A 25159-nucleotide genomic window follows, 5' to 3' on the forward strand; every position below is an offset into this window, starting at 1 on the left:
CTTCTGCTCTGTTAGCATGTTATTTTACTTTGCTTGCCTCAGTCTGATGTTTTGGCATCAGTTACGTGTTTGATGAGGTATGCTTCAAGTATATGAGTCACCTTCAATTTATGACTATATTAGAGGAGATTTAACTGCTTGCTCACACAGGTTAGCTGCAAGGTATAGCCTAAGAGAAGGACATTGGTATTTCACTTGTGCTTGCTTGTTTCTGGCCAGCAGTGGGTGGAAATGATGAACTGTATTGGGCTGTTTGTAAGAAAGTGGCTGAACCATTATTCGAATCCGTGTTTCAGTGTTTTTTCTCCCATGCTGCAGGGGAAATTAAAGGACACTCGGACAGCTTCTCTCCTCCTTTTAAACAAGCTTAGAAATTCAGTACTTGCAAAGAGACGCGTCCTTCAGCTATATTTAAAATCAGCCTTCCTCAGTGTGGAACAGCAGCGTTCCTCAGTGGCAAAATGAAAGGCTTAGCTGCACGTGACTGGCTGTGGTGGACGGACCTGCAAGGCTGAGCTTTTCATTGCTCTTCAGCATCAGTTGTTTGTCTGCTGCTCTGCAAAAATACTGCAGAGTAAAATACAGGTTGCTGAAGCAGTTGTTTGTGTGTAAATTTGCAAAGCTTGAAACTATACCTTTGAGGTGTTCGTTGCTCATTGACATAAGTTTTAGGTGTGGCTGATAACTATCAGTGTTAACCATTGCGCTTGCTTGTGTCAAGACTTACAAGGAAAGAAGGATCTTATTAGGGAGATGTGTTGTTTGTTGTGTTGAAACGCATGTAGTAGTGCAAGTGACAGACTGACAGGAGGAGGGTATGGAAATGAGTCTGTGAAGATTACCAGGTGCTAGTGATACCTCTTGAAAATACAAGCAGAAGGAAAATATAACTTTCTTCCTCTAGTGCATCCTTCTAGCAGAAGTCCTTCTAGCCTGCTACCCTCGGTACAAGTGAGATTTTCACAAGATGGAATGAGTCTTTCAGTGTACCATTAAGATAGTGTCACTGGGGTACATTACGTACAGGTCGAAGCTGAAGCACTTGGCTTTGTTTTAGCAGAGAAGGATGTGAGTAGATCTTGCCATCATCTCCACGGAGGCATTAGAGAAGGCAGAGCAGTTTCTTCTCTGATCTTTCAGTGGAGGGACAGCAGCCTAGTTGCAAGTTGCAACAAGTAAGTTCCAGTGGAACATAAGGTAAAAATAATTCATAGGGCAAGTGGATGACTTGCTTCAGTGCTTCCATAGCTAGTAAGGGTGCAGATTTTCCATCCTTGGAGATACTCAGCCCTTGGTCAGAGAAAACCTTCAGCAACTTTGATCTTACTTTGAAGCTGCATCTGCTGAGTGGCAAGCTGGACTAGATGACCATCAGAGATCCCTTTCAACTTGCTTACATTTCCAGAAAAAAAAAAAAAAAAAAAAAAAAAAAAGTAAAGTAACATCTTTCAAAAGTTACTGCAAAAGAAAATAGGGTGTAGATATCTTGAAATTTGTTGTCTGATAGTTTCACACCTTATTTGTCTCAAGAATGTTGTTGTTTTTTTTTTCCTGCCTCTAGACTTCAGTTTTCCAATTGCTTTTTATTTAGCTTCTGTTTGAGGTACAGTCAGTCAGGTGTTTGTAAGTTCACTTTATCTTTTTTTGTTGTTGTTGTCTTGTGTTCTTTGTAAGAACATTCCAGTTAAGAGAAATTGAGCAAGCAGTGTGCACTGTCAGGAAGTCTCCTGAAATACGCAGTGATTTCAGCAGTTACTTTCTGCATAGTTTCTTAGGCAGTTGATTTGGGGTTCCTTCTGTCATCACAGTAAGTTTGTTCCCTGTGCTTCTCTCAAGAAGAAAAGTTGCTACAGTGAAGATGTTTTGGTAGGGTTTACTTTCTTACCTGAGAGGATTCTTGAGGGAGAGAAGGAAGGAGTGGATTCAGTTTTTACGTTTGTGATAACTCAATTGTACCTCACCCTTCTTCACTGGACTGAAGAGCTCTGTCACAGCTCAGCAAACAGCTGTGTAGGTGAAGAACAAAACCAATGAGTACAAGAATAATTGGTAGAGCATATGAGGCCCCTGCAAGCGAGTTTCTTTAATCTCCCGCCGTTTTAAGATTTTGTTTCTGTGCATTCTGTGCATTCCTCTGTGGAGAGCGGGTCTGACTTTGAGATGCTGGTGGGCTGCTTGGCACTCCTTACTTCTGGCTGATAAATTTTGAAGACATGCCTTGTTCTTCTCAGCTGTTCACACGCCTGCAGTAGCAGGTGACACAGACAAAGGCTTTTCTTTGAATGTAGATATTCTGATGAAGGAGATGTGCGTCACCAGCTTTCTGCAATAGTAGACAAGTCATATGTACTGTGGCCTCCTAGTATGCACTTTTCTATCCACTCTGTTCAATAAGATTTTACAAGTGTTTCCCAATTCAGTTCTTGTAAAATCAGCAAGGTTAGTTTACACTATTTAAAATGTTAGCTGACTTCACCTGAGGGAAATGGGAGAGTCCTCCCATGCGGTGTTGGCTAATGGTTAAAACAGTGATGAGCAGTTGCAGTGGATCGGGGGATTGTGATATTTTCTACCAGCAGTAATGAATCCAGAAGAGGTTTCTCACTTGATTTATGGTTGCTTCTGCAGTGCAAGGACTGAAAAGAATCTGGGCAGATGTCTTCAAAACTTGTTGTGGAGGTATATTCTAATGTTAACCAACTCATTATCACCTTAATGAATTGGGATTTGTTTCCTAAACTCTGCAGGGAATTGCATGCGTGTAATTTATTCTGCCTGTTCACTATTAAATTTTAATTTCTGTCAGTCATAAGTAGTTCTCTGCCTCATTTGCAGATGCTGTAGGCTGCTGTGTTTCTGCATCTTTGTTTTGCTGAGCATTAAATAATTACTTACGTTTGAAATATATTTTCCTTATTTAGTGTTTAATTATTTTGACTTTTTGAATTCCCTTTGAGATACTGAAATTTGAGCTGATTATGATTGTAGGAAAATCATCTTAATGCTACATCTTGTAGTTTTACAAACTGTTACAAGTCTCGTTAAGATTACTGAAAGATGTAACTGTGTATCACTTTGCCTCCCATAGCCCGGCCAAACCGAAGAACGTAGAGCTGAATTTTAAAGCGCCTACAAATCAAGACAGTTTAGAAAGTGAGCAGGATACTCTTGAAAAACCAGTTAATAAAAATAACAACAGCATTGCCAACAAAATTTCCTTGTTTGAAAATAAATGTGCCAATCAGAGCCAGAGGCCTGCTGATAGCTCTGCTTCAAAAAATAATGCTGTACCAAGCACGTTTGTTGGTAGAGCAAAGCTGATATTTGGAAAACAACCTAAGGAAAGCGAACAGCCTGATAAAACGTTAAATAAGCAAAACAGTCGCCAGAAGTTATGTGAGAATGGCACAGCCGAGAAAGATGGAACTGCAGAATTAAAAGGCAAAAATGAAGAAGGCTCTGCAGCTTATGAGGACGTTGGGAAAGGAACAGAGCTTAAAGTAAAAGCTGCAATATCCCTTTTTAACCAAAGCAGCAAAATTGAAGCTAGTGGTGCCTCTCTGAAGCAACCTGATCCTGAATTAAGCGCAGCTAAAAAGGAAAGTTCTCCTTTTAAACCGTCTTTGCACTCGCCTGTTAAAAATGAAAGCGTTCATGATATTTACTACCAGCAAAATAACACAAGCTCAGAACTCCCCAGAAACGAAGAGAAGGTACTGCCAGGCACGGAGGTCTTATCGCCCTGCAATGGTGATAAATATCCTCTACAATCTCATCAGCTTTGTAGACCAGAATCTCAGAAGGTGGAAAATGGAGATAAAAATGCAAAGTTGGGAGATTTGACCTATGCAGCACAGCAGTGTGATGGCAGCAGTCTCAATGGTGTAGTGATGTTGGAGCACAGCGGTAATACCCCAGAGAGCCCTAGCAAAACTTGTAATGGCTCTGCTGAAGATGATGCTGTTTTTGATTCTCCGACCGACATGAAGAAGTTTGCTGAAACAATAAAAAACTTGGACAGCTCAGTTTGTTTACCGCAGAAAAAGAAAAGGTCAAAGCTTCCTAAATCCCCAGCACCCCACTTTGCAATGCCTCCGATTCATGAAGACAATTTAGAGAAAGTATTTGATCCTAGTGTATTTACTTTTGGTTTGGGACTGAGAAGGGAAAAAGTGCAGGATCTGTTACCAACCCAACAAATGAAAATGCAAAGTCTGGAAACGATAGCCAGAGTCAGGCCCAAACGCGCATCAACAGAGCAAAGTATAATATTCAAAGCCCTTCAGTCATGTAGTAGAGAAGAACCTGCTTTTACTCAGGAAATAAATGGGAAAGAGAACACGGATGGTACAGATGGTGAAGTCAAGAGATCCCGGCTGGAAAAAAGCTCGCTCTTCTCAAGCTTGCTGTCATCTACTTCTAAAGAAAAGCTGCTTAATCCGTCTGTGACCTCAGTAAATAACACAACTTTTATATCAGACTCCTCAGGGATACCTTTTTTACAACAGGATGCTTCTGGGCCATTCAGCCTGCCTCAAAAACCTGAGGTAATAAAAGATGAACAGCGTTTTGCATGGTTGTGTTTCATGAATTAGCTGCTGAATGACTGTTAATTTTTATTTTTGTGATCCAGTCTCTTTCAGATATGAAGTTTCCAAGTTATATGGAGAAGTACATACAAGCAGATAGTGCAAAAAAAGAGCTGAGTTTACCAATGCCTAACTATGGGAATCCAGAAAAAAATTTTTCCAGCTGGTTAGGGGCAAGCAGATATGAATCAAATGTCCCCACTGGTTTATTAGATGTAGATGTAAGTATTATGTCATTAGAAATCTGTCTTGAAAGTTACTGCGCATAGCTTTTGTTTTGTTTCTTTCATAGTGGGATATGCATCGATTACATGCACAGAGTGAGCATAGGTATAGTAGCAGTTTCATCTGATGTTTGCTACATATGAAGATAAGATGCATGTCTGTAAAATGTATGGCATCTCTTAAAATGATTGTTTCTTCGTGATGCCTTTATTCTAAGACTCTTCACTAGTAGGAAAGGATATGTTTGAATATGTCTCCATGCTTCTTTTTCTAAAATAGGTCTCGCGCTGCATCTGTTTTTTTTTATTCTCAATCAGTAAAATGCTTTCTGCAAATTTCGGAGAACTTTTGCCTGTTCTTTTAAGAATAATCTCTCTGTTCTTACACTCAGACATTCAGTCGTTACGCTATTATAAGGATAATAAGGCAAACTTTCTTAGTCCATCATTTCTGCTCTCAGTATTGTCATGCATTTGGTAGAAAATACGTCATTCTTAAAGTATTCCTTAAGAATGCATAGTAACAGCAGTGTTGCTGCAGTGGAGGGATGCCCCTTCACTTGATTATGAGCTTCTGTTCACCATGAGTGAAGGTAGACCTGTGTTTTCTTTCAAAGCCAATTTCACCCCAACATGAGAACTGTGATTTCTGCTTTCAGTATTTTGAACCAACAGTATTTGCTGTTTCTACAGATGTTGTCCTTATCGTTACCCAGGAAGAAAAATGTTTTCCAAAGTTTAATAGCCGTATTAATGTGATCTGTGGAATTGAAGTAGCATATAAGAAACTTGAGCAGTTCTTTGCTAAAGCAGCAGATTATCTGCTGTTACAGTTCTACTAAAATGGCTGGGGAAGCAGAAATAACTTCTTCCTTCTACACCTTATGGCAGGAAATAATCCATTCTACCTTAAAGTTTTGAGAATGTCGATTTTTCTCTTATGGGAAGTTTTAAATTAGTGTAGGGTTGAAAATTAGGTCGTTTATTTGCAGTGATGCAGACTCCTACCACCAGTTCTAAAGGAATCCTGACTTTAGGTGGTCCTATTTGGATTTCAAAACCTGAATTTGAAGCAAATGACTAATGCAGGTGCTAATTTTTGCCACTTAAATTGTTGTCCCAGAGTGGATTTCACTATTTCATTAGAGCGTGGAAGCACAGTGTGGCAAGGAGGTATGTCCACATGTAAGATTGCTCTTGGGAGGAGTTCATTAGTCTCCATTGGGTTCCAGGTCTTCTGCAGCACCATTGCTGACTCTGAAGTGTCTTGCTCAAGGTAGGCAGGTATCAAGAAAGTTTGTATGACATGTACATACTGTGTGTCTTCATCTGACTAAAAAGGTGGTGATGAAGAGACTAATGGACAGCATGAAGGGAAAGAGTAAGGGCAGCCTAAAACGATGACTCTCAATGACGCTCGCACTGAGCAAGTTCTAACTGGAATTGAAGCGCAGGCTGAAAAACCAGTCATGCTTCAACTTGTCTTGATGATGCCTACAAAAATCCAGTGGTGGTTAGGAGCTCTATCCTGAGACCACTGCCAGCCCTGCATGGTGATTAATCTGTTCTCATTAGTTCCTTGCACGTGTTGCTGCTTATCTTCTGCTGTGAGCTGTTTGAGGGCAGGGTCTGACTTTTGGTTTATACGAATAGTACCTAGCAGAGTGGGACCCTGTCCAAGAATTAATGCTCCAGTCCTTGCTAGAAAGCCACACGTAATTACAACCCTTTCCTTATTTGTTTTGAGATCACATGATACAACCACAAATTTTTTCATATAGCCTGTATCATATAGTTCCCTGTAGACTTAGAGGTACTGTTACAGATTTTGTATACCTGAGTATATTTTATTTCTTCTCAGCATTTTTAGTCTATTGCTTATTACAGAGCCTCATACTTCTTGGAGAATACTTACCTTGTTAGAAGATGTTCAGCAAAAAATTGATTATAATATCTAGTTCATGAATGTATATGCCACCATGCTTCCTCAGTCTTATCACCTATTCCTTAAAAATTATTTATTTCTTTGTGGTTAGCAGACAATAACATATTCATTAATATCTTGAAAGTTGTAGAGCATGTACTTTCATAATGCCAGTTTTATGAGTACTCGCTCAGTGTCTGAAACTCCTGGAATAAGTAGAAAGCTGATCAAAAGAAATTTTAAAATGTTTCAAATTTGAGAATACTTGTCTTCAGTGAGATGATAACTAAAAGAAATAATAATTAGAAAGTGTGTTACTCATGGCAAACTATTGTTCTTCAGGAAGAAGGAGGAATTGAGGCAGGAGCTAGGTGTAGGTGAAGTTTTTTTACTGTTCAGCGTAATTTTCATTTTGTTTTGGTAACTTTTTATAGTTTAGCATCTTTATTGAATGGATTTTTGGTTTGTTTTATATAAGTGACTTTTCTCTCCTCACTGTTTATTAGACACTTTCAAGAAATGGACAAAGTAAAATCAATCCCAGGCCTGGGAAGGTAAGACCAATTTTATGTTCTTTGCTGTTCCTCTCCATATTTAGAAGCACAGCAAGACAAAAATAGTTGATGTTGGTTTTGTTTTAACACAGCTGGTGATATACTGTGACAATCAAGAGAATGTTATTGAAGTTTTCCATGATGTTCTGGATTGCAGTTCTTGGGTTCTGTCACCGACAATCTTAGTTAAAGTTATCAGAGGATGGTAAGATGAATTTTAACTCTTTATCGTTGATAAATCTACCCAGAGATCTTTGTCTATCTGGAAATCCTTTGGAACTGAACCAGTGTTCAGCTGCCAATGTAATGTAGACACCTTTTCAAAGAAACATGGTATTTTACCTCCTGCTATAGGAAGCTCTGTATTAGCTAATTGGAATGAGTGCTCCATTTGGAAGAGTTCAACATTTCACCTCAGTGAGATAAAAAGACAAATTCTGTCCATTCTGCCCTTTGATTCTTCTCTCCTTTATGGATTCTTAAGTAGTATTTGAATTATGTTAACAGGATAGCTAGGGGTTTTGAAGACAGGTTTGATATGGGTTAGGGCTACATTAGTCTCGACGAGGAAGATAAATTCCTTAGCCAAATATATGAAGTGATTGTGCAGATATTTCTCCAGTGAGTCTAGAGGGAATTTTTCTCTAAAAGCTGGATTGTCTGTCTATTTAAAAACCAGTTCATCTGTCACCTTCTTTAGAGTGTTAAAAGTACAGCCATTACTGGTCTGGATAGTATGGTAATTTAAGCTGTGACCAGGCTATAATATGGTCAAACAGCATTTTCTCAAAAGTAATGATCTGATAGCAAGCTGGATGAACAAGGACTAGCTGCTGTAGGAGATCCTAGTTCTAATGGCTGCTTAGTTCAGAAAACAGGAATGAAAATCTGGCCTGTGTAAACCAAGGCTCTCTTCTTTTCCAACATGGTTTTCAGTTGTCCTAAGGGAATATTTTTTTATTCCCTTTAAGTGAGAGCTCTAGGGGAGAGTTTTAAATCTGTGAATGGATATAGTTTTTATCTGCTTATTTATTCAAACCTACAGTTAAAAATAAAAGTTGTCTTCTGAGCATTCTTCAGCACGTCTATACCAGCCCCTGTAGAACTGTACAATGCTGTTCATAGTATCCAAGTAGCCTGTTTATACATGACACAGCAGTCTGTAGTGTCAACATTTTCTGACCTACAAATTGGTTCTGATTAGTATCTCGTGCAGAAGTCTGCTATATATAGACAACACTCCTGCAGTCCCAGATCATCAGTTTGAAAAGGGTGGAGAAGTTTTTGATGAAATTACAAAGTCAGCGGTAGGCATCCTTGTTTTCATAATTGCTTTAAAAAATATCACAATGACCAGAAATGACTTGCATCAGCATTGTTGGGTGAATAAGCTGTGTTGGAGTGGCATGGAAGGTCTGGAAATGGTGCTTCTTGTGAAAAAAGAAATTGTTAAATGGGAAAATGATTTTTTGAAACTCACACTTGATAAAACATTTTAAACTGATGATTTTTTAATTTAAGCTGGATACTCTATGAAAAACCAAATTTTGAAGGTCCTTCTATTCCTCTGGAAGAAGGTGAACTGGAATTCCCAGATATTTGGGGTGCAGGTGAAGAGCAAAATGAATGCGAATCGCTAAAGCCTGCAGTGATTGGTTCGATAAGACATGTTGTTAAGGCAAGTAATATAAGTAAAGAATCTCTTGTAGAAGTCCTAATGTTTGATGAAGTTTTATACTGTTAAGAAAAATCAATCTTGCAGGTTGGATTTCTCATATGGTCACAGTGTGAGTGGGTGGGTGGGGTTTCTGTTATTTTTGTTTAATTGTTAATTTTGTTTAATTTTGTTAAATTTTGTTTTGAAGTAGGGATTTGGCTAAAAAACAGTGAAAGGGTACGTCGGGAAGAAAATCATTTTGCATTGAAATGGCCCAGAAAATGCTATAGAAACTTATGTAGGGTTATGCTTTTCAGCTTGATAAATCTCTTAGGGAAAATCTTTCCAGAACACTGATCAGTAAATCCACAGGCTTGTATTTTGAAAACACATGGATTGTTGAACATTTTTTTGTTATTTTTTATTAATGTATAGGACAGACTTATACCCAACAAATCTTTAGCATTAAACACCTTCAAATCTTTTTTTTACTCAGAAAATAACTTGTGTGTACAAACCTACTGAGAAATTTCATATGTGCTGGAAACAGCCTTCCTACATGCATTTTAACCTACCATTAAGCATATATGTTTGCAGATTGCCAAAGTAACCATGAGCTATAAAGGTATTTGACCAGTAAAGAAAAAGGGAGGAATATATATTGCTTGTAACTACAGTTCTTTTTTAAATTAGTTCTTCTCAAGAATGGTTTGCTTGTTGTTGTGTTAGGATTTAATTTGCTGGAGGAGATATTAACTGATGAAAGAAGATGCATTCCTGCCTAGATGGCAGAAGATAAACAATGTACATGCTGATTAAAGATTGACTGATGAGGTCTTGGTCCAAACAGAGACAGGCAACTGGCCTAGTTTTACTTTTATGGCAGGAATCTGATAATAGTAGTAATTGACAAGAAGGGGAAGCAATTTAAAACAAACAGGAGTTACAAAGCTGTTTCAGGTAGCCACATTAATTACAGCACAGATGGGGTAATTATTGCGATCTTCATTTTTTCAGGATTACAGGGTCAGTCAAATTGATTTGTATACAGAACCTGAAGGGCTAGGAATCGTGACTTCCTTTTTTGACGACACAGAGGAAACAGGGGTGTTTGGCAGCACTCAGAAGACTTGTTCTATCAAAGTACACTGGGGCATGTAAGTGCATAGTTTTGTGTGAACGTGTACTGCTATGAAAGGAATTTCTTTTAAGCCATTGATTACATCTATCAGCCATGTAAGCAGGCTGTGTTTATTCCAGTCAGACATTTTGGTAGTTCTTGTTGACTGTAACATTGTTACATCATTATAATGCTTCATACCTGGTTAGGGTGACACCTTATAATGTTTTATTTTTCTTTTAATTGCATGGGGTAAAAGAATTTGCAGTAAAAGTATGAATTTTCCTCTGCTGCTTTTTCACATTCAGGCAAACTTATAAGAAATGAGAGATGTCTCACCATAGCATTTTACCACCACATTTCCTACCTGCTTTTATCTCTAAACTTGAAATGATTGTACTGAACATTTTTAAGCTGTCATGTAATGAAGTAAGGCCTGGCATGAAATGTGGTCTCGTGAAAGCATCCTTTTATTTCACAGTGCATTTTAATTGATCAGTATTTATACTGACAATTAAGAATGTATACTATGTCACCTGAAAACATACAGCCATGTAAATTAGGATTATAATGCATGCCATGAACTAAGCAAAGTTTTGTGATAGAGGAGGCCAAGGAACAATCCAGTTACTGTAGAAATGATAACTTTGATAATGTAATAAGTATATCATTACTTAAAGTATGCCTTAAATTGGCACCAGCAAAATTGGTGTGAAAAGAAGGGAAACTGCATTTAGAAACAGGGAGTATAACTGCTTTTAGTGGTCCTGGGTCCTGCAGAATGTTTTGCAGGGTGTACAGACCTGGTGGCTGTGCCATGTTTGGGTTGTGGTAGCATTTGCCTTTTTGCTAATGGTATATTTAACTGTTGATAATTGCCCAACTAAGGATTAGTATTACATAACACTGCAAAGAGATATTCAAATACATCTCATGATGGATGAGGCACTTTCATTATCAGATAAAGGTATTTTATCTGATGAATTTTTCACACTGATTTTGGAGGAACACAATGAAGCACTCAAGCATGTAGGAAAATTTTAAGATGTTCACATAGTTGGTTCTCTGTCAGAAGCTTATTTATGTTGAACTGCAAACTCATTCCAAATTACATGTCTGCCAAGAGTAATAAAATCAGATACGTTATTTGGAGGTTGATTATTAATTTGCTTCATTTACCTTCCAACTTTGTTTCTGTTCTCACTTGGAAGCATTCTGTGAATAGTGAAATAACAATTTTTTAGTAAAGGAAGCAAGGCCTGTGCAGTTTGTGTAAACTCTTTAAAGTCTAAATTTCTCTAAGCTGTGTTTCGATCTCTTGAAGAAAAGTGGACTAGTATTTTCACTGTGAATCAAATTAGGTCTCTGTTACCAATTCTTTATCCAGGAAAGATGGAAAGGTGGAAAGATGTTACTTCTGCCAATTGGTTGCATAAGAAATACAGTAAATTGCTGCTACTTTTTTTTGTGTGTGTGTTGCAGGGTTCTTTCTTTCCCTTAGTTTGCAGGCATGACAGTTCACTGTCCTGGCAGCTGAGGAAGGTTTGATTCTGAGTCACTTCACCGTGTAGGTGTGGTTGGATCTGAAAGTTTCCCACTGTGTGTGCTTAAATGTGTTTATTAAAAGCTGCCAACAAAAATGAGGCAATGCACCATTATCTTCTGATTGTATTCTCTTCTTGGTTTCTCATGTACTTAAAATTCTTCTGTGAAGCTGAGAGCTCACTGAGTTGGGTGGCTATAGGACACACAATACATTCAGTATTTGGCTGTACATGTCAGTAAAAGCAAAGTTCTTTGTTTCTTGGAACCACGTGTTTGCAGTGAAGCTAGACCAACGTGTGCCAGTTTACATTAGCTTAAAGTGTGAGATTAATTTAATTATTTATCTGCCTCATGTCACCAGACTTATACATTATGATCCTTAAGCAGGCAACCTTTTGGTTGTATAAGGTGTTTCTGCTTAGTACTTTATGTCCTGCCTCATGCTGCATGTCTGAGAGACTGGTAGATCTTATTGGGAGAGACACATTGTGACCCTCAATGCAGAGGTCAGCAGTAGATTTCTGTGTTGCCAGTAAGTGATTACTGGTCAAGATTTTCTTGAAAATGCTTTGAAAAACTACTGTTGCTGTCAGTATGTGTGTGGTAGTATGTAAGTCAGGAATGTTGAAAATGATGCCTTTCAAAGTAGACTCATTAGCAGATACAAACCATGAAGAAGTAGATTTCAATGGAATCAGTGTTTTGTGGAGTTTTTTGTTTGATTTGGTTTGGGTTGGTTGGTTGGTTTGTTTTTAACATACTAATAATACAAGTTTTGAGTTCCCTATCGAGTAGATTTTTCAACAAATGCAAGTCTAGGTTCATAGAGTTCTTTCAACTTCTGGAAAGTCTGATGTGAATATTTTTAAGGCTATTCTAAAATAATACACAATAGCCTTAAGTCTTGAAAATTCAGTTCAAAACTTGTGTTGCTCCCAAATAAGACAGTCAAATTCTTGATTGTCTGTTCACAGCATTTTAGATATATATATATATATATTTTTATATATATATATATATATATATTTTATTTTTTTTTTACTTGTTCAAACATGCCACATGCATTGGTAAGCTGCTTCCCTTCACAAATACAGAAGTTTGCAAGTGCACCAGTTTATAGTTGGGAATTTTGATGGTATAGACAAAGAAACAAAGTTTTAGGGGTACACTATTTCTTTTTTTTTCTTTTTTCACCTGAGTCGTTCGTTTTGTTCTTTTCTGTTCACAAATTATTACTTCTCTGATTTAGGATTTGTTTTTTATGGTTTGGTTTTTTGTTGTTGTTATTGTTGGGGGTTTTTTTGTTTTGTTTTGTTTTTTTATTTTTTTTACTTTTTGCTTTCTACTCCCCCTTTGCTTTAGATGGCTAATTTATGAAGAACCCGGTTTCCAGGGAGTCCCTTTAATGTTGGAGCCTGGTGAATATCCCAATTTAGCTTTCTGGGAGAAGAAGGAAGCCTACATTAGGTCTATGAGGCCCTTGAAAATGGTAAAATGTCGTTATTACTTGCCAGCTATGTGACCTTCACTTATATATTAGAAGCAGTGTCTTAAGGTGGCTACATTTTTTTCAGGACTCATAGAAATGTAAGTCTAAAAACCACAACATTTTAATCTATGAAGTTCTTGATTTGCATCCATTTCTGCTTTTGATCTTCCTAGTTTTCACATGTATTCTACAAAATAGCTTTCATTCTAATTCCAGATTTTTATGAAGAATTGGAGATGATTTAGACTACTCATTTCTCTCTCTCTCTCTTTTTTCTTCTCCAATAGGGTGGCCGCAAAGTAGAATGTCCTGGAGACCCAAAGGTAAAAATCAGTATTTATTTGGTTGTCCTGTTATCACACATCAACTATGTGTGGATAGATAAATATATCTTGGTCACATACTGCCTGCTTAGTGGCTGGTCATGCTGCATGTGACCGCACTATGAAACTGCAATTTGTCTAATTTATGCATCTATTATATATGCAAATATCAGTATTAACAGCTACCTGCATGATGCAGACAGGTAATGAACATTTAAATCCTAATGTTGCATGTCTAAGGGAAGACATCCTGAAAAGAGAGATCATGAATTACTTTCATAATCACAGAATAGCCTGGGTTGGAAGGGACCTTCCAACCCTTCATGAAAGGATCATGAAGCTCCAATGCTCCCACCACAGCTGGGGCCACCAACCTCCCCATTGAGTACTAGACCAGGCTGCTCAGGGCCCCATCCAACCTGGCCTTGAACACCTCAAGGGATGGGGCAGCCATAGCCTCTCTGAGCAGCCTGTTCCAGCACCTCACTACTCTCATAGTAAAAAACTTCCCCCCTGACATCTAACTTGAATCTTCCCTCCCTCAACTTAAAACCATTTCTTCTTGTCCTGCCATTATCAACCCTTTCAAAGAGTTGATTCCCCTCCTGTTTGTAGGCTACCTTTAGATATTGAAAGGCTGCAATGAGGTCACCCCACATCCTTCTTTTCTCCGGGCTGAACAAGCCCAGCTCCCTCAGCCTATCTTCCTAGGGGAGGTGCTCCAGTCCCCTGATCATCTTCGTGGCCCTCCTCTGGACCCTTTCCAACAGAGATAATCTTCTCCCTTTATGCAGCCATGCAAAAGAAACTGACTGCTATCAGAATTTATCACGCTCTTTGCAGCTTTTCTTTTATTTTGTTTCTGTGACAGGTAGTCATTTATGAGAAGCCTTTCTTTGAAGGGAGACATGTGGAAGTAGAATCAGAGATCTTCATGCTCAGTGACAAGGAATCAGAAGAAAAGACACAACTTTCACTTACTTCAATGGGATCCATCAAAGTACTGGGAGGAGTGTAAGTATGGGGAAAAAACACTAGCAGTATTTCCTCATCAGCATTAAGTGTTAACTCTATAGATTTGAAACTGCAGTGGATAAATTCAGAAACTATTTGGTTTTGATTTTAGATTTACATCTGGGTTAAATTTGGAAATAATCACAACAGTGGCTGCATTCTAGCCAATACTTTTATAACTGCAGTTTCACAGAGGTTAGAGAAGTGGTAGAAGGGCTGTCAAGCAGTTAGAGCAGCCTACATCTGCTAACTTTTCTCTCTCCTCTTGTGATGTTGTTTCTATGTTTTTAACTCCATGCATTGAAGAGTTGCAGAATTTCATCTAGCTTTGGTTAGAGAAGGATACAAAGCTTCTCAAAGTGCCTTGGAAGTCCTGTATCATTACAAGCCAGGAGGAGTTGCTGTATTTTTTTTTTTAGGTCTTGTCTTTCTACCTGGCTACACTGTTTCAAAACAGAGTGGTCATCCTAATGTAAATCTTCACTTTTTTCTTCCACCTCTGGCATGTTTTGCAAATATTTTTATTAGACTTTTTTTTTTTTTTCCCCATTTGAAATTGTAATGTAATTAATGTCAGTGGGAAAAACATTTAGGAGACGTCTATATCTTCAACAGAAGATGGGGGGAAAGAACAAATTTCACACAACATATGGTGGCCATAGTCCATTTTCATGCACAGTCTCTGTTGTTGTTTAGTTGGGTCGCATATGAAAAGCCTGGGTTTGAAGGCCATCAGTATTTACTGGAAGAAGGAGAATATCGGGACTGGACAGACTGGGGTGGCTATGATGAAGAGCTGCAGTCACTGAGACCTGTTGTTGGTGTAAGTTCCAAGAACATAGAGTTGTTATCTCCTGAGCACACTGAGGCATCACGTAGCTTTCTTCTTATGGCACTTCTTTTCTTTTTTTAACAGGACTTCACAAGCTCACATATGATAATGTACAGTGAAAAAGACTTCGGATCAAAAGGTTCTAACATTAATGTGTTAGGAATTGTTTCCAATTTGAAAGACACTGGATATGGGCTGAGAACGCAATCCATAAATGTGCTGAGTGGCGTGTAAGTGCTGTTTTAACTGCTGTTTAGTAGTGCATCTGCAATTTCTAGAATTTTTGAATTTGATCATGCTTTTTCGTACTTGGTCTTGTAGTGTCTCTGTTTTGTCCTCAGATAAAAATTTCTGCTTTTGACTGGAGCGTGTTGGCTACAACACTGAGGTGTTGGTTTGCTGACTAGCAAAGTATGAAAGTGAATGAGATAAAATCGGAGAGATAAAAATAGTTGTTCTCATGGCTGTATTTTTAGAAGCATTTCAGCAGCAAAATTGTCATGGAATTAATTTCTGATTTTTGCTTGGGCTTCTTGTGCTTGACCAGAGGCAAATTACTTACTCTTTCTCAGAGTTGTGTATAAAATGGTGTTTCTTTCTGAAAAGTAGCATTACTTTTGCAGTGAATACCACAATTAAAATTTTTTATCTTTTTTTTTCGGAGGGGTGGGGAGGAGTGTTGTTTATTAAGGTTCTTAAAACTATTGGTTGGTGTGGCCATGTCCTCTGCTTGGTGTCATTTGTGCTGTCACACGCAGTTAATAAGTTGGCGTATCTTTCTGTTTGATTTGTTGGTTACATTAATTGCAGATTGAATTCCACAGCCTTGGAGACAGCATCGAAGTATTTTGGAAATATAAACAAATATTAGCAGTCATGTCTCCAAGTACCAAAATCTGAGATATAGTTTCTTTCTCTGGAATGCAGGTGACTTGCTGAGAGCTCTGCCTTACCCAGCCACACCTTAAGTCTTTCTGCATGTTATCTGTGTGATATCTCTGCAAATTTTGTCTGGGTAAAGACTGTAGAATTGAGCTCAGTGCATTTCAAAGGAATGCTTTTGATTTCTGTATGAAAGTTATGCGACAGCAGTTTTTTCTGCGTAGTGACCTTTGAAGCCGCTGTGCCCTTATGTCTTCTGTAATATGCAAGGAAGATTCATGGGAAAGAATCTCCTCTGAAGGTTGGGAAACAAATTGTGGGTGCCTATCACGCCCTTTGTGTAGTTGTTCTAGTAAATGTGACTGTTGCAGCTGAGATAGGAATCGTACTTCAGTATGAGTATTCTAGTAATTAAGAGTGACTCCGATACTTTGATGGTAAAATTGGCTAGAAGTTATTACAAACAAAACCCTTGTCCCACAGACTGCTCCTGTTCCTGTAATCTTACTTGCTAGTCTCTTAAAGGTGTAATTTGTAGCAATAAGCATGTTTTTTATTTAGGTGTATTGTTTGTAACAAGTTACTATCAGTCCAGTTTTACAGTCTGGTACGAGCATTTTGTATCCAAAGATGTTGTGAGTGTTGCAGCATTTTGGGGTAGTGGTCTTAGTAAATGCCAATGTGACAGGAAGTTGAATCATGTAAAGTCATGATTGGCAATAAAACTGTTTTATTTTAAGCATTAAGTAACCTCAAGTAGAATTTTTTTTATATCTTTCCTACCAAGAAATCAGTCATACAGTGATGAATAATCCATTGAGCAATTCCTAGATCTATTTAGACTAGCATATAAGTGATGTCGTATTGAACTGTTTCAGGTTCAATAAAAGCTTGTAGTAGTATTTCTAAGTAACCTTCCTGGTGTCGTACTGAAAATACTTCATTTGAAAAAGAAAAAGTGAACTGTAAGAAGCCCTGAACTTTTCCCTAACTTTTTTCTTTCTTAACTACAGGTATCTGTAGTAAGCAGATATAGCAGTAATAGATAACATGTAATCTGTATTTCCCACATAATGAGTTTGATTGCTCTGTAATTTAAAGGGTATATCAAAGAAAAGAAAGGCTGAGACAGCAGAACGTAGATACTACTGAACAACTTCTGAGCTAAACTGCATCTCTAAACTGTATGCTGAAGACAGCACAGCTCTGCATTTGGGGAATGAATATTTTGTTTTGGGGGCAGTGGAGAGTGAGCTGCATTAAGATTTTCAGCTGTTGTGTCTGAGGAATGTTTCTAAGCAATATTTTAATGTCTTGGATAAATCCATTCTAAAGACACCTTGAAAAATATATACAGAAGTGATGAGTGAGTATTGACTTCTTTTAAGTTGATTTATGTTTTGCTCTCAAGCATTCTTCAGAGATTGGCCAAGCACAGAATCCAGGGCATTCTATTGTACCGTTTGGTTTAGGAGAAAATAAATTCAGATTGCTTGAAAATAGGAGAGGCCTTTTTTTTTTTTTTTTTTTTTTTTTTTTTTAAAGTAGGATTTGATCTTTTCTCCCAAGTTGGCAGAACTGAAAGTGGTGGAAAATGAAAGTATTTAATAGCAACGGGTAACACCCTTTACAAGTTTAAGCAAGTACTTAAAGCAGCTGCGTTGTATAATTTTGACTTTCCTCTTTGCTTAATAGTCCTTCCAGCTTATGTTTAATGGTTATTAAAATCACAAGAATTGCGTGTTTCCGAATGTGCCTTTTCTTTATCCATAAACATGGGAAGCTTTTGCCAAAGTTAGTGAAAAAGCCCCTGTATTTCAGTTGATCCTTTCTTTAAGTATGTGGAAGAATGTTTTCAGGGGTGTGTTCTGCACAGGTATTTGTTTTACTGTGGTCTTGTAATTCATACTGGTTTCCTTCTGATTTTCAAGTGATTAGTCCACAGCACAGATTTGTCTGCTTCTAGTGCATGTCTGTTCAGTAAGGAAATCGTTAAGTAATGGGTAGTTTGCAGATAGTAGTCAAAATATAATATATTGAATCTAAATGCATTCAGGATGGTAATGTGAGTGGAACTAAGGAGGCACTGTACAGGAACAAACGCCCATTGGGTTCTTTAATAGGTAAGAGGCCTTAGGTTGCCTGCAGGACATTTCAAACAGAGTTTTCTCTTTCCCTCCATCTCTGAACTGAGCTAAAGTGATGTTGAACAGAACAAAAAGTTCACACATCTGTGGGACACTAGAAATCACAAGCACAAATGAGAATGGTAAATAACACATTTCCTTTCTTTCCTACAAATGGAATTTAATTACCTCTTCTTTCCTGTTAGTCATTCAAGTGCCTTTTTTTCCTCCTTGGCTCTACGTGGACTATGAGATTAACATATAGACCAATTTAAACCTGTTGTCTACATGTAGTATTTAAGGTTTAAATGTTATGGATTCTATTTCAGACCTACGGGAGATCTTCTGTGCCTGAAAGCTTAACTTTTTACAGCTGTGTCATTTAGTTTAATACTAAGGTGTTTGATTCTATGATTTCTTCTGTAGCCGAGAGAGAAGGAAGCAGGTGCTCACAGCAGGTGATTTGTCCTACTATATATGAGTCTGAGCAACACTGAGAGCAGGATTCCAGCATGACAGGCAATGCAAAGGAATGAGGACTTTGGCACACTTTTGGCAGTGACTTGGGATGAGGCTGTTGCTTGGCCTACTTAAGGCAGTTTGTTGGGATGAGGGTTACCAAATTATTATGTTAAGGAAAGTTGCTCCCTGTAGGGTAGGCTGCAGTCTAAAACTTCAGTTCTTGTGGTGCTGAGGTGTGACTCTTCTGCTTAGATATGGAAACTAGGTCTTGTGTAGGCCTTCCTGTTGGTCAGAAGTTGGATTAAAACAGTGCTCTGTCCTAGGGATAGTCTTGAAGTTTGAGAGGTTCAGCTGGTGCTGCATTCAGTTTTCCCCTTCCTGCTGCTGTTATCGTGCTGCTGGAAGGCTGTGTGGGCTTCTGAAAAAGTGAAAGAGCACAGGGATTTCACCAGCAAGCCTTGACTCCAGAAATTGTCCAGTATGGGCTGACTTGCATAGAAGAGCAAGACTTATTAATTTAAATCCCACTGTTTTTCGCATAAACACGCTTAAAGTTTCATTGCTTCTGTACTCAGGCTTCTTTTTAGAAAGGAGGAAAAGAAATGCCTGCTATTGAGAGGCCCCTAGAAGGGATCTGGCATGTTTTATGTTTCACTTAATATCAGAAACACTTGTTTTCATAAATATCAATTAAGTTCAACTGTCACGCATTGCAGTTGTACCTTGGTATTAGTGCATTGAAAAATCAAACATGAATCCACTCAAGAAATTGATTAATGAAACCTGATTTTCTTTTGGTATATGTGGCATACAGGTCTAAACACACCTGAGACATTTGAACTTTCAGCTTAATTTATTCTACATACCAGTGTCTCTTTGATGAATTACTATGAGGCAATTTTGAAATGTGCCTTGAAAAGTGCCTTAAGTAATTAGTGCATAACAATTTGGAATAATTGATTATATCTGAGGCAAACCAAGAGATGTAAATAGTGATAAACGTGAATCACTCTATGAGTGCTTGCCATGGACAAATAACAGGAAGTCCGTACTCGCAGCATGTACGTGTTGCTGTAGCTATATTCGGTTTGAAGTCACCTCACTTCTTGTCTGTGCAGAGAATCTGGCATTTGTTCTTGGACTAAACCTGCAGCTTAATGGAATATAACACATGTAATGATGTCAGGTTTTTTTTTGTTGCTGTTGTTGGTGTTGACCTTCTGTATGAAGAACCTACTGAAAGCATGTTTTGAAATAAGCTAACATGCACTCCTTATGTAATGCATAGGAAACAATGAAAAGCTATGGGTAGATTGTCTTGTATAACCAAGAAGATGTCCCAGTCCATGCATAAATATAACAAATGAAAGAATGAAACTCAATTGTTATCACAGAATCATAGAATGGCCTGGGTTGAAAAGGACCACAATGATCATCTAGTTTCAACCCCCTGCTATGTGCAGGGTCACCAACCACCAGACCAGGCTGCCCAGAGCCACATCCAGCCTGGCCTTGAATGCCTCCAGGGATGGGGCATCCACAGCCTCCTTGGACAACCTGTTCCAGTGCGTCACCACCCTCTGTGTGGAAAACTTCCTCCTAATATCTAACCTAAACTTCCTCTGTCTCAGCTTAAGACCATTCCCCCTTGTTACTGTGACCAGTTCTAATGTCGGTACTTTTTTTTTTAATTAAAAAAAAAAAGAAAAAGTCTGTCAGTGAAAGGCAGCAGAATTTATGTAGCTTGTGACAAAAATAAGGGAGTGCTGATGCAGGAGCACTGACCCTGGATTGGAAGAATGCCGTAAAAGTTTACTTGAGCGTAGTAGACTACATGTAGCAAGACCAACTGATAGCAGGTACTTCAGAGCAGAAATAAAGCACTGCAGTGATAATTGAGTGTTGGAGAGACTGTGCAATGATTTGGTTGCTTTTCTAGTAGTTCACGTTTGTCTTAAAAGTTAACTGTTTCTGACTGAGACTGAAGTTGTGAGTTTGAAGCAGAAATCTGAGTTTGTGGCCTGTATCAGGAATGAGGTCTGACTAAATAGTCATACTAATTGCTTTGAGTTTATATACATTAATCCAATTAAATTTTTGATGGCTTTAATGCTAAACGATCAAGGAAATTCTTCCTGCTGATGTCTGTGAACCCCAGCAGGTTCACAGGCGTCACACTCTACCACCATTAGTATTTATACCTTTTGTTGTACCTTAACTTTCTGCAGATTTCTGAGTGTTTGCTTAAAAACATCTGAAGTTTTGTAATATTGACTTTTAATGCTGCCTGTATATGTCTTATTGCCCAAATTACTCTCAAAGTTAGTTTTAACGAAACAATATTATTCTGATATTTGCCTGATATTCTGGAGAGAAAAACTTGATAAAACAACAGAATTTTGAAACATTTCAATGATTTTACTGGAGACAGCTTTTAAGGTATCTAACAGACCATAGAACTATAGAATCACCAAGGTTGGAAAAGACCTCCAAGGTCATCCAATTCAACCATCCATTTACCGCCAGTATATCTCCACTAAACTGTGTCCTTCAGTACAACATCTAAATGTTCTGTGAATGCCTCCTATGATAGTGACTCAACGACATCCCTGGGCAGCCAGTTCCAGTGCCTGATCACTCTTTTGGAGAAGAATTTTTCCCTAACCTCCTGAACCTTCCCTGATGTAACTTAAGTCCATTCCCTCTTGTCTTGTTGCTAGCTATGCAGGAGAAGAGTCTGACCCCCACCTTGTCCCAACCTCCTTTCAGGGAGTTGTAGAAAGCGATGAGGTCTCCCCTCCCCTGAGCCTCCTCACCTCCAGACTGAACAATCTCAGTTCCCTCAGCTGCTCCTCATAGACTTCTGCTCCAGACCTCTCACCAGCTTCATTGCCCTTTCCTGGGCATACTCCAGAGCCTCAATGTCTTTCCTGTATTGAGAGTCCAGAACTGAAAACAGTACCCTCTGAGTGCAGGAGAGATGATCACTTCCCTGCTCCTGCTGGCAGCACTATTTGTGATGCGGGCCAGGATACCTTTGGTATTCTTGGCCACCTGAGCGCACTGCTGCCTCATGTCCAGCTGAGGATCAGCCAATGTCCCCAGGTCCATTTTCTCCACACAGTCTTCCAGTGCTCTGCCCCAGGCCTATAGCACTGCCTGGGGTTGTTGTGGCCAAAGTGCAGGACCCAGCATCTGGTCTTGTTGCACTTCATCCCACTGGCCTGAGCCCAGCTGTCCAGACTGTCTAGATGCCTCTGTAGGATCTTCCTACTCCCATGTAGATCAGTACTTCCTCCCAACTTGCTGTCATCTCCAGACTTACTGAGAATGCACTCCGTCTCCTTATCCAGGTCATCAATGAATATATGGAACAGGTCAGATGATGTATTTGAACTTGTGGTCTGATTTAGTTTATTTACTCTGGATCATATTGAAATAGTGGGGCAAATTGAAATAGAATTTGCAAGAGTTTTGGAGAACCAGATCCATAATTTTGTTGATTTAGAGATTTAATAGCATTGCAATTTAGCATTTGAGGGGATAAAATATCGATTTGTTCTTATGTGAAGGTATAATGAATATACAGTCTTGCATTTTGGAAAAAGTAACATGACACTTACCCACTGGCTTTTTTTTCTCTTTCTCTTAGGTGGGTGGCTTATGAGAATCCTGAATTTACAGGAGAGCAATACATACTGGATAAAGGGCTATATCCCAGCATTGAGGCATGGGGGGGGAAGAACTGCAAAATATCTTCAGTTCAACCCATTGTTATGGTAAGGGATTAATTTTATGCTTCTTTTGCAACTGTCTTTGAAGTATTTCTAGGTATTTCTTTTTCTACTGAATCCAACTTACATGCTGTCGTATACATTCTTTAAGCAGTGATTAATAATAAACTTTTCAATGTTTGTTTATTTAGCACTTCTTAAATTTTTTTTTTCTTTTTTGTTCTTCAAATTTTTGTAGGATATTGTTGGAAGTGAAAGGGGTAAAGTCAAGGTAAGATATTTCTTTAAATGCATGAAACATACTCTGTAGTGGTCTGTGTAACATCAGTAAATGGGATCAAGCTTTTTGTATACTGTAGCACCCAGGTTTTTGCATAGATAGTCCATTAGTCAAAGAGTGGGAATGCTAAGTGAAGAAGGAGGGCTGCTTTCTGAACCTCCTAACTAAGACCATGAAAGTCCTTGGAAGCTGGAATGTAATATAGCTGTCCTTAGAAGTTTTCTGAGGCCAAGTCAGTGTTTTGGGTCTGTAGGTGTGCTATTTGAGAGTATTAGAATTGTTCTGAAGATCTGGAGCCTATGCCCATCTATGCAGAGCTTCAGTGACCAGCTGAAGTTACCTGGAGTCTGTTGCAGAAGTTAATTGTACTCAATAGTTGTGACTTTGTTTTCAACCTAGTTCCTTTGTTAACTGTTCTGCTAGTGGTGGTTGCACTTGAAGTGAAACTCATTCAGTCACAAATGCTGCTTTCTGAGTTGGGCTTAAAAGTTAACATCATATTTGTCAATAAAAAAGAGAAGGAAATGGCAAAGTGAATTTGTCTATTCAGTGGGTCAACAAAATTTTTGTTAGACTTTCTCCTGTGTGCAAATACTAGAACATTCTTTGACAGTGGGACTAAAGAGGAGCCTTTTTTCATAATTCTTTCATAATTTTGAACCTTTTTGTCTGTAGGGAGTTGTTACTTTCATTTCAGTCAAAATGGTGAATGTGTCATGGAACTGAAAACCAGGGAGAAAAGTCTTGGCTTTCCCAATTTGCATTCATAATTAGTAACACGCCTTACTGGAGTATCCAGTATAGGAATATGTATGAACTCTGGGGAATAGAAATCTCCAGGCTGCTTATTTTCTTCTATATGCATGAAAAAATATTTACGACTATAGACTTTATCCTAAGGAAACTAAGAAATAATGGCTTGTAGTCAACAGACTGTATCCTTTGTCAGCATGTTCCTCTTTGGAAAATGCTGTGCATGCCTGCACTCGTATCTCTGCTAAGAGTGAATAAAGCTGGTAGGCATGTGATAATGTGAATGACTTCTGTGTGATCAGAGTTAATTGTCTTCTAACCAAATTAGCAGGTTTGCTATTTAGAATTTTTTTCCTTTTAACAAGGACAAAAGACTGGGTGACTTATCCTTTCATACCCTCTCCTCCTCAGAACACAGAAAGAAAGAACTGACATGACTTCAGCTATAGTTGCAACAGGCACATAAAGCCCATCTGCCCCAAGAATATTTACCACACCTGTTGGCATGCTGTTTCAGTACTTTGCCAGGACTGTGCACCACTTTGCTCTGAGACACAGATAAATACTGCTCATAAGAGGAGTATGCATTTTTGAGATTAAATGGATTAAGAAATTAAAACAGAACAGTTTATTACCCTTTTCTAATCATGTGCCTATTCTATCTGTTGTGTGGGGATTTATGTCTTCTCCAGCAGATAGTTAAAGTAGCTACCTTTGTTAGTGTTCTTTGAATTATTTTGTATGCTGCTTAATTTACAACCAGAGGTGTTTTTTGGCTTTGCAGCCCTTGTTTGGGTAATGACACTGAAAATGTAACAAAAGTCTATGAAGCTGAATTAATCTGGATATTGAATATATAGTAATGCAGCTATAGAAGTAATGGTAGAGATGTGTTGATGAAGGTTAAAGCATTAATTGTTTTTAAATATGTTCATGACTCTTTAAAGGTCCAGTTATTTTCAGAGCCTGAATTCAAGGGTAACTGTCAAATACTTGAAAAAAGCACAAGATGTATTGATTCATTTACTGTGAAGTCTTCAAAAGTTTTAGGTGGCAGGTAAGTTATATCAAACAAATATTGAAAAATCACTGAAATGGGTAAAAATTTTAAAAAAAAAATAATAATAATAAAAATAATCAAACGGCTTTCTAACATCTGAAATGGTTTTACCTGTGGGAACTTACAAAGAACAATGCTTTGTGGTATGCACACATACGCATTGATATTTAGCTTATCAGGACAAAACATTGTACGTGATGTTTCTGCAAGTACCTCTTACTAAAGACTCAGAAACACTACCATCATTTTATTTCCACAGTTTTCCTAAAAGACAGTTTCTTCTGCTTCTTCCTGCAGCTGTATAGTTTTTGACCAGGAAGAATTCTCTGGTAACCAGTATGTGTTAGAAGAGGGAATCTATCCGGATCTGATGGCAATGGGGTGTTTGTCCCAAGCAGCTCTAAAATCTTTACGGATTGTAAATATAGTAAGTAAAGCAGATAAGTACACTGATGTTTCCCCTCCTTTTTCTTTTTTTCTTTTTCTTTTTTTTTTTTTTCCTTTTGTGACAATAAAAATGTTAGGGGTATGTAAACAGTAGAACAACACTCTTCTTTTTCCTGTACAACAGCAGTGAAACATCCTATCTGC

At 38.2% G+C, this 25159-nt stretch overlaps 1 protein-coding gene across 1 annotated transcript in view; it reads left to right on the forward strand.

Annotated features, from left to right (window-relative positions):
• The window catches only part of CRYBG1 (crystallin beta-gamma domain containing 1), a 42499-nt gene that overhangs the window by 3571 nt on the left and 13769 nt on the right, over positions 1-25159 (forward strand). Inside the window, exons 2-16 of the mRNA XM_042825170.1 lie at positions 3089-4547; positions 4634-4810; positions 7244-7291; positions 7384-7496; positions 8813-8969; positions 9966-10105; positions 12976-13102; positions 13390-13425; positions 14297-14439; positions 15136-15262; positions 15356-15501; positions 22394-22520; positions 22714-22746; positions 24456-24565; positions 24866-24995. Of these exons, the coding sequence (XP_042681104.1) occupies positions 3089-4547; positions 4634-4810; positions 7244-7291; positions 7384-7496; positions 8813-8969; positions 9966-10105; positions 12976-13102; positions 13390-13425; positions 14297-14439; positions 15136-15262; positions 15356-15501; positions 22394-22520; positions 22714-22746; positions 24456-24565; positions 24866-24995 (3073 nt within the window). The remainder of the gene's footprint in view (positions 1-3088; positions 4548-4633; positions 4811-7243; positions 7292-7383; positions 7497-8812; positions 8970-9965; positions 10106-12975; positions 13103-13389; positions 13426-14296; positions 14440-15135; positions 15263-15355; positions 15502-22393; positions 22521-22713; positions 22747-24455; positions 24566-24865; positions 24996-25159) is intronic.

This window comes from Centrocercus urophasianus, unplaced genomic scaffold, assembly GCF_019232065.1.
Source record: "Centrocercus urophasianus isolate 14NV4802_14NV808 unplaced genomic scaffold, USGS_Curo_1.0 seq_10, whole genome shotgun sequence".
NCBI lineage: Eukaryota > Metazoa > Chordata > Aves > Galliformes > Phasianidae > Centrocercus > Centrocercus urophasianus.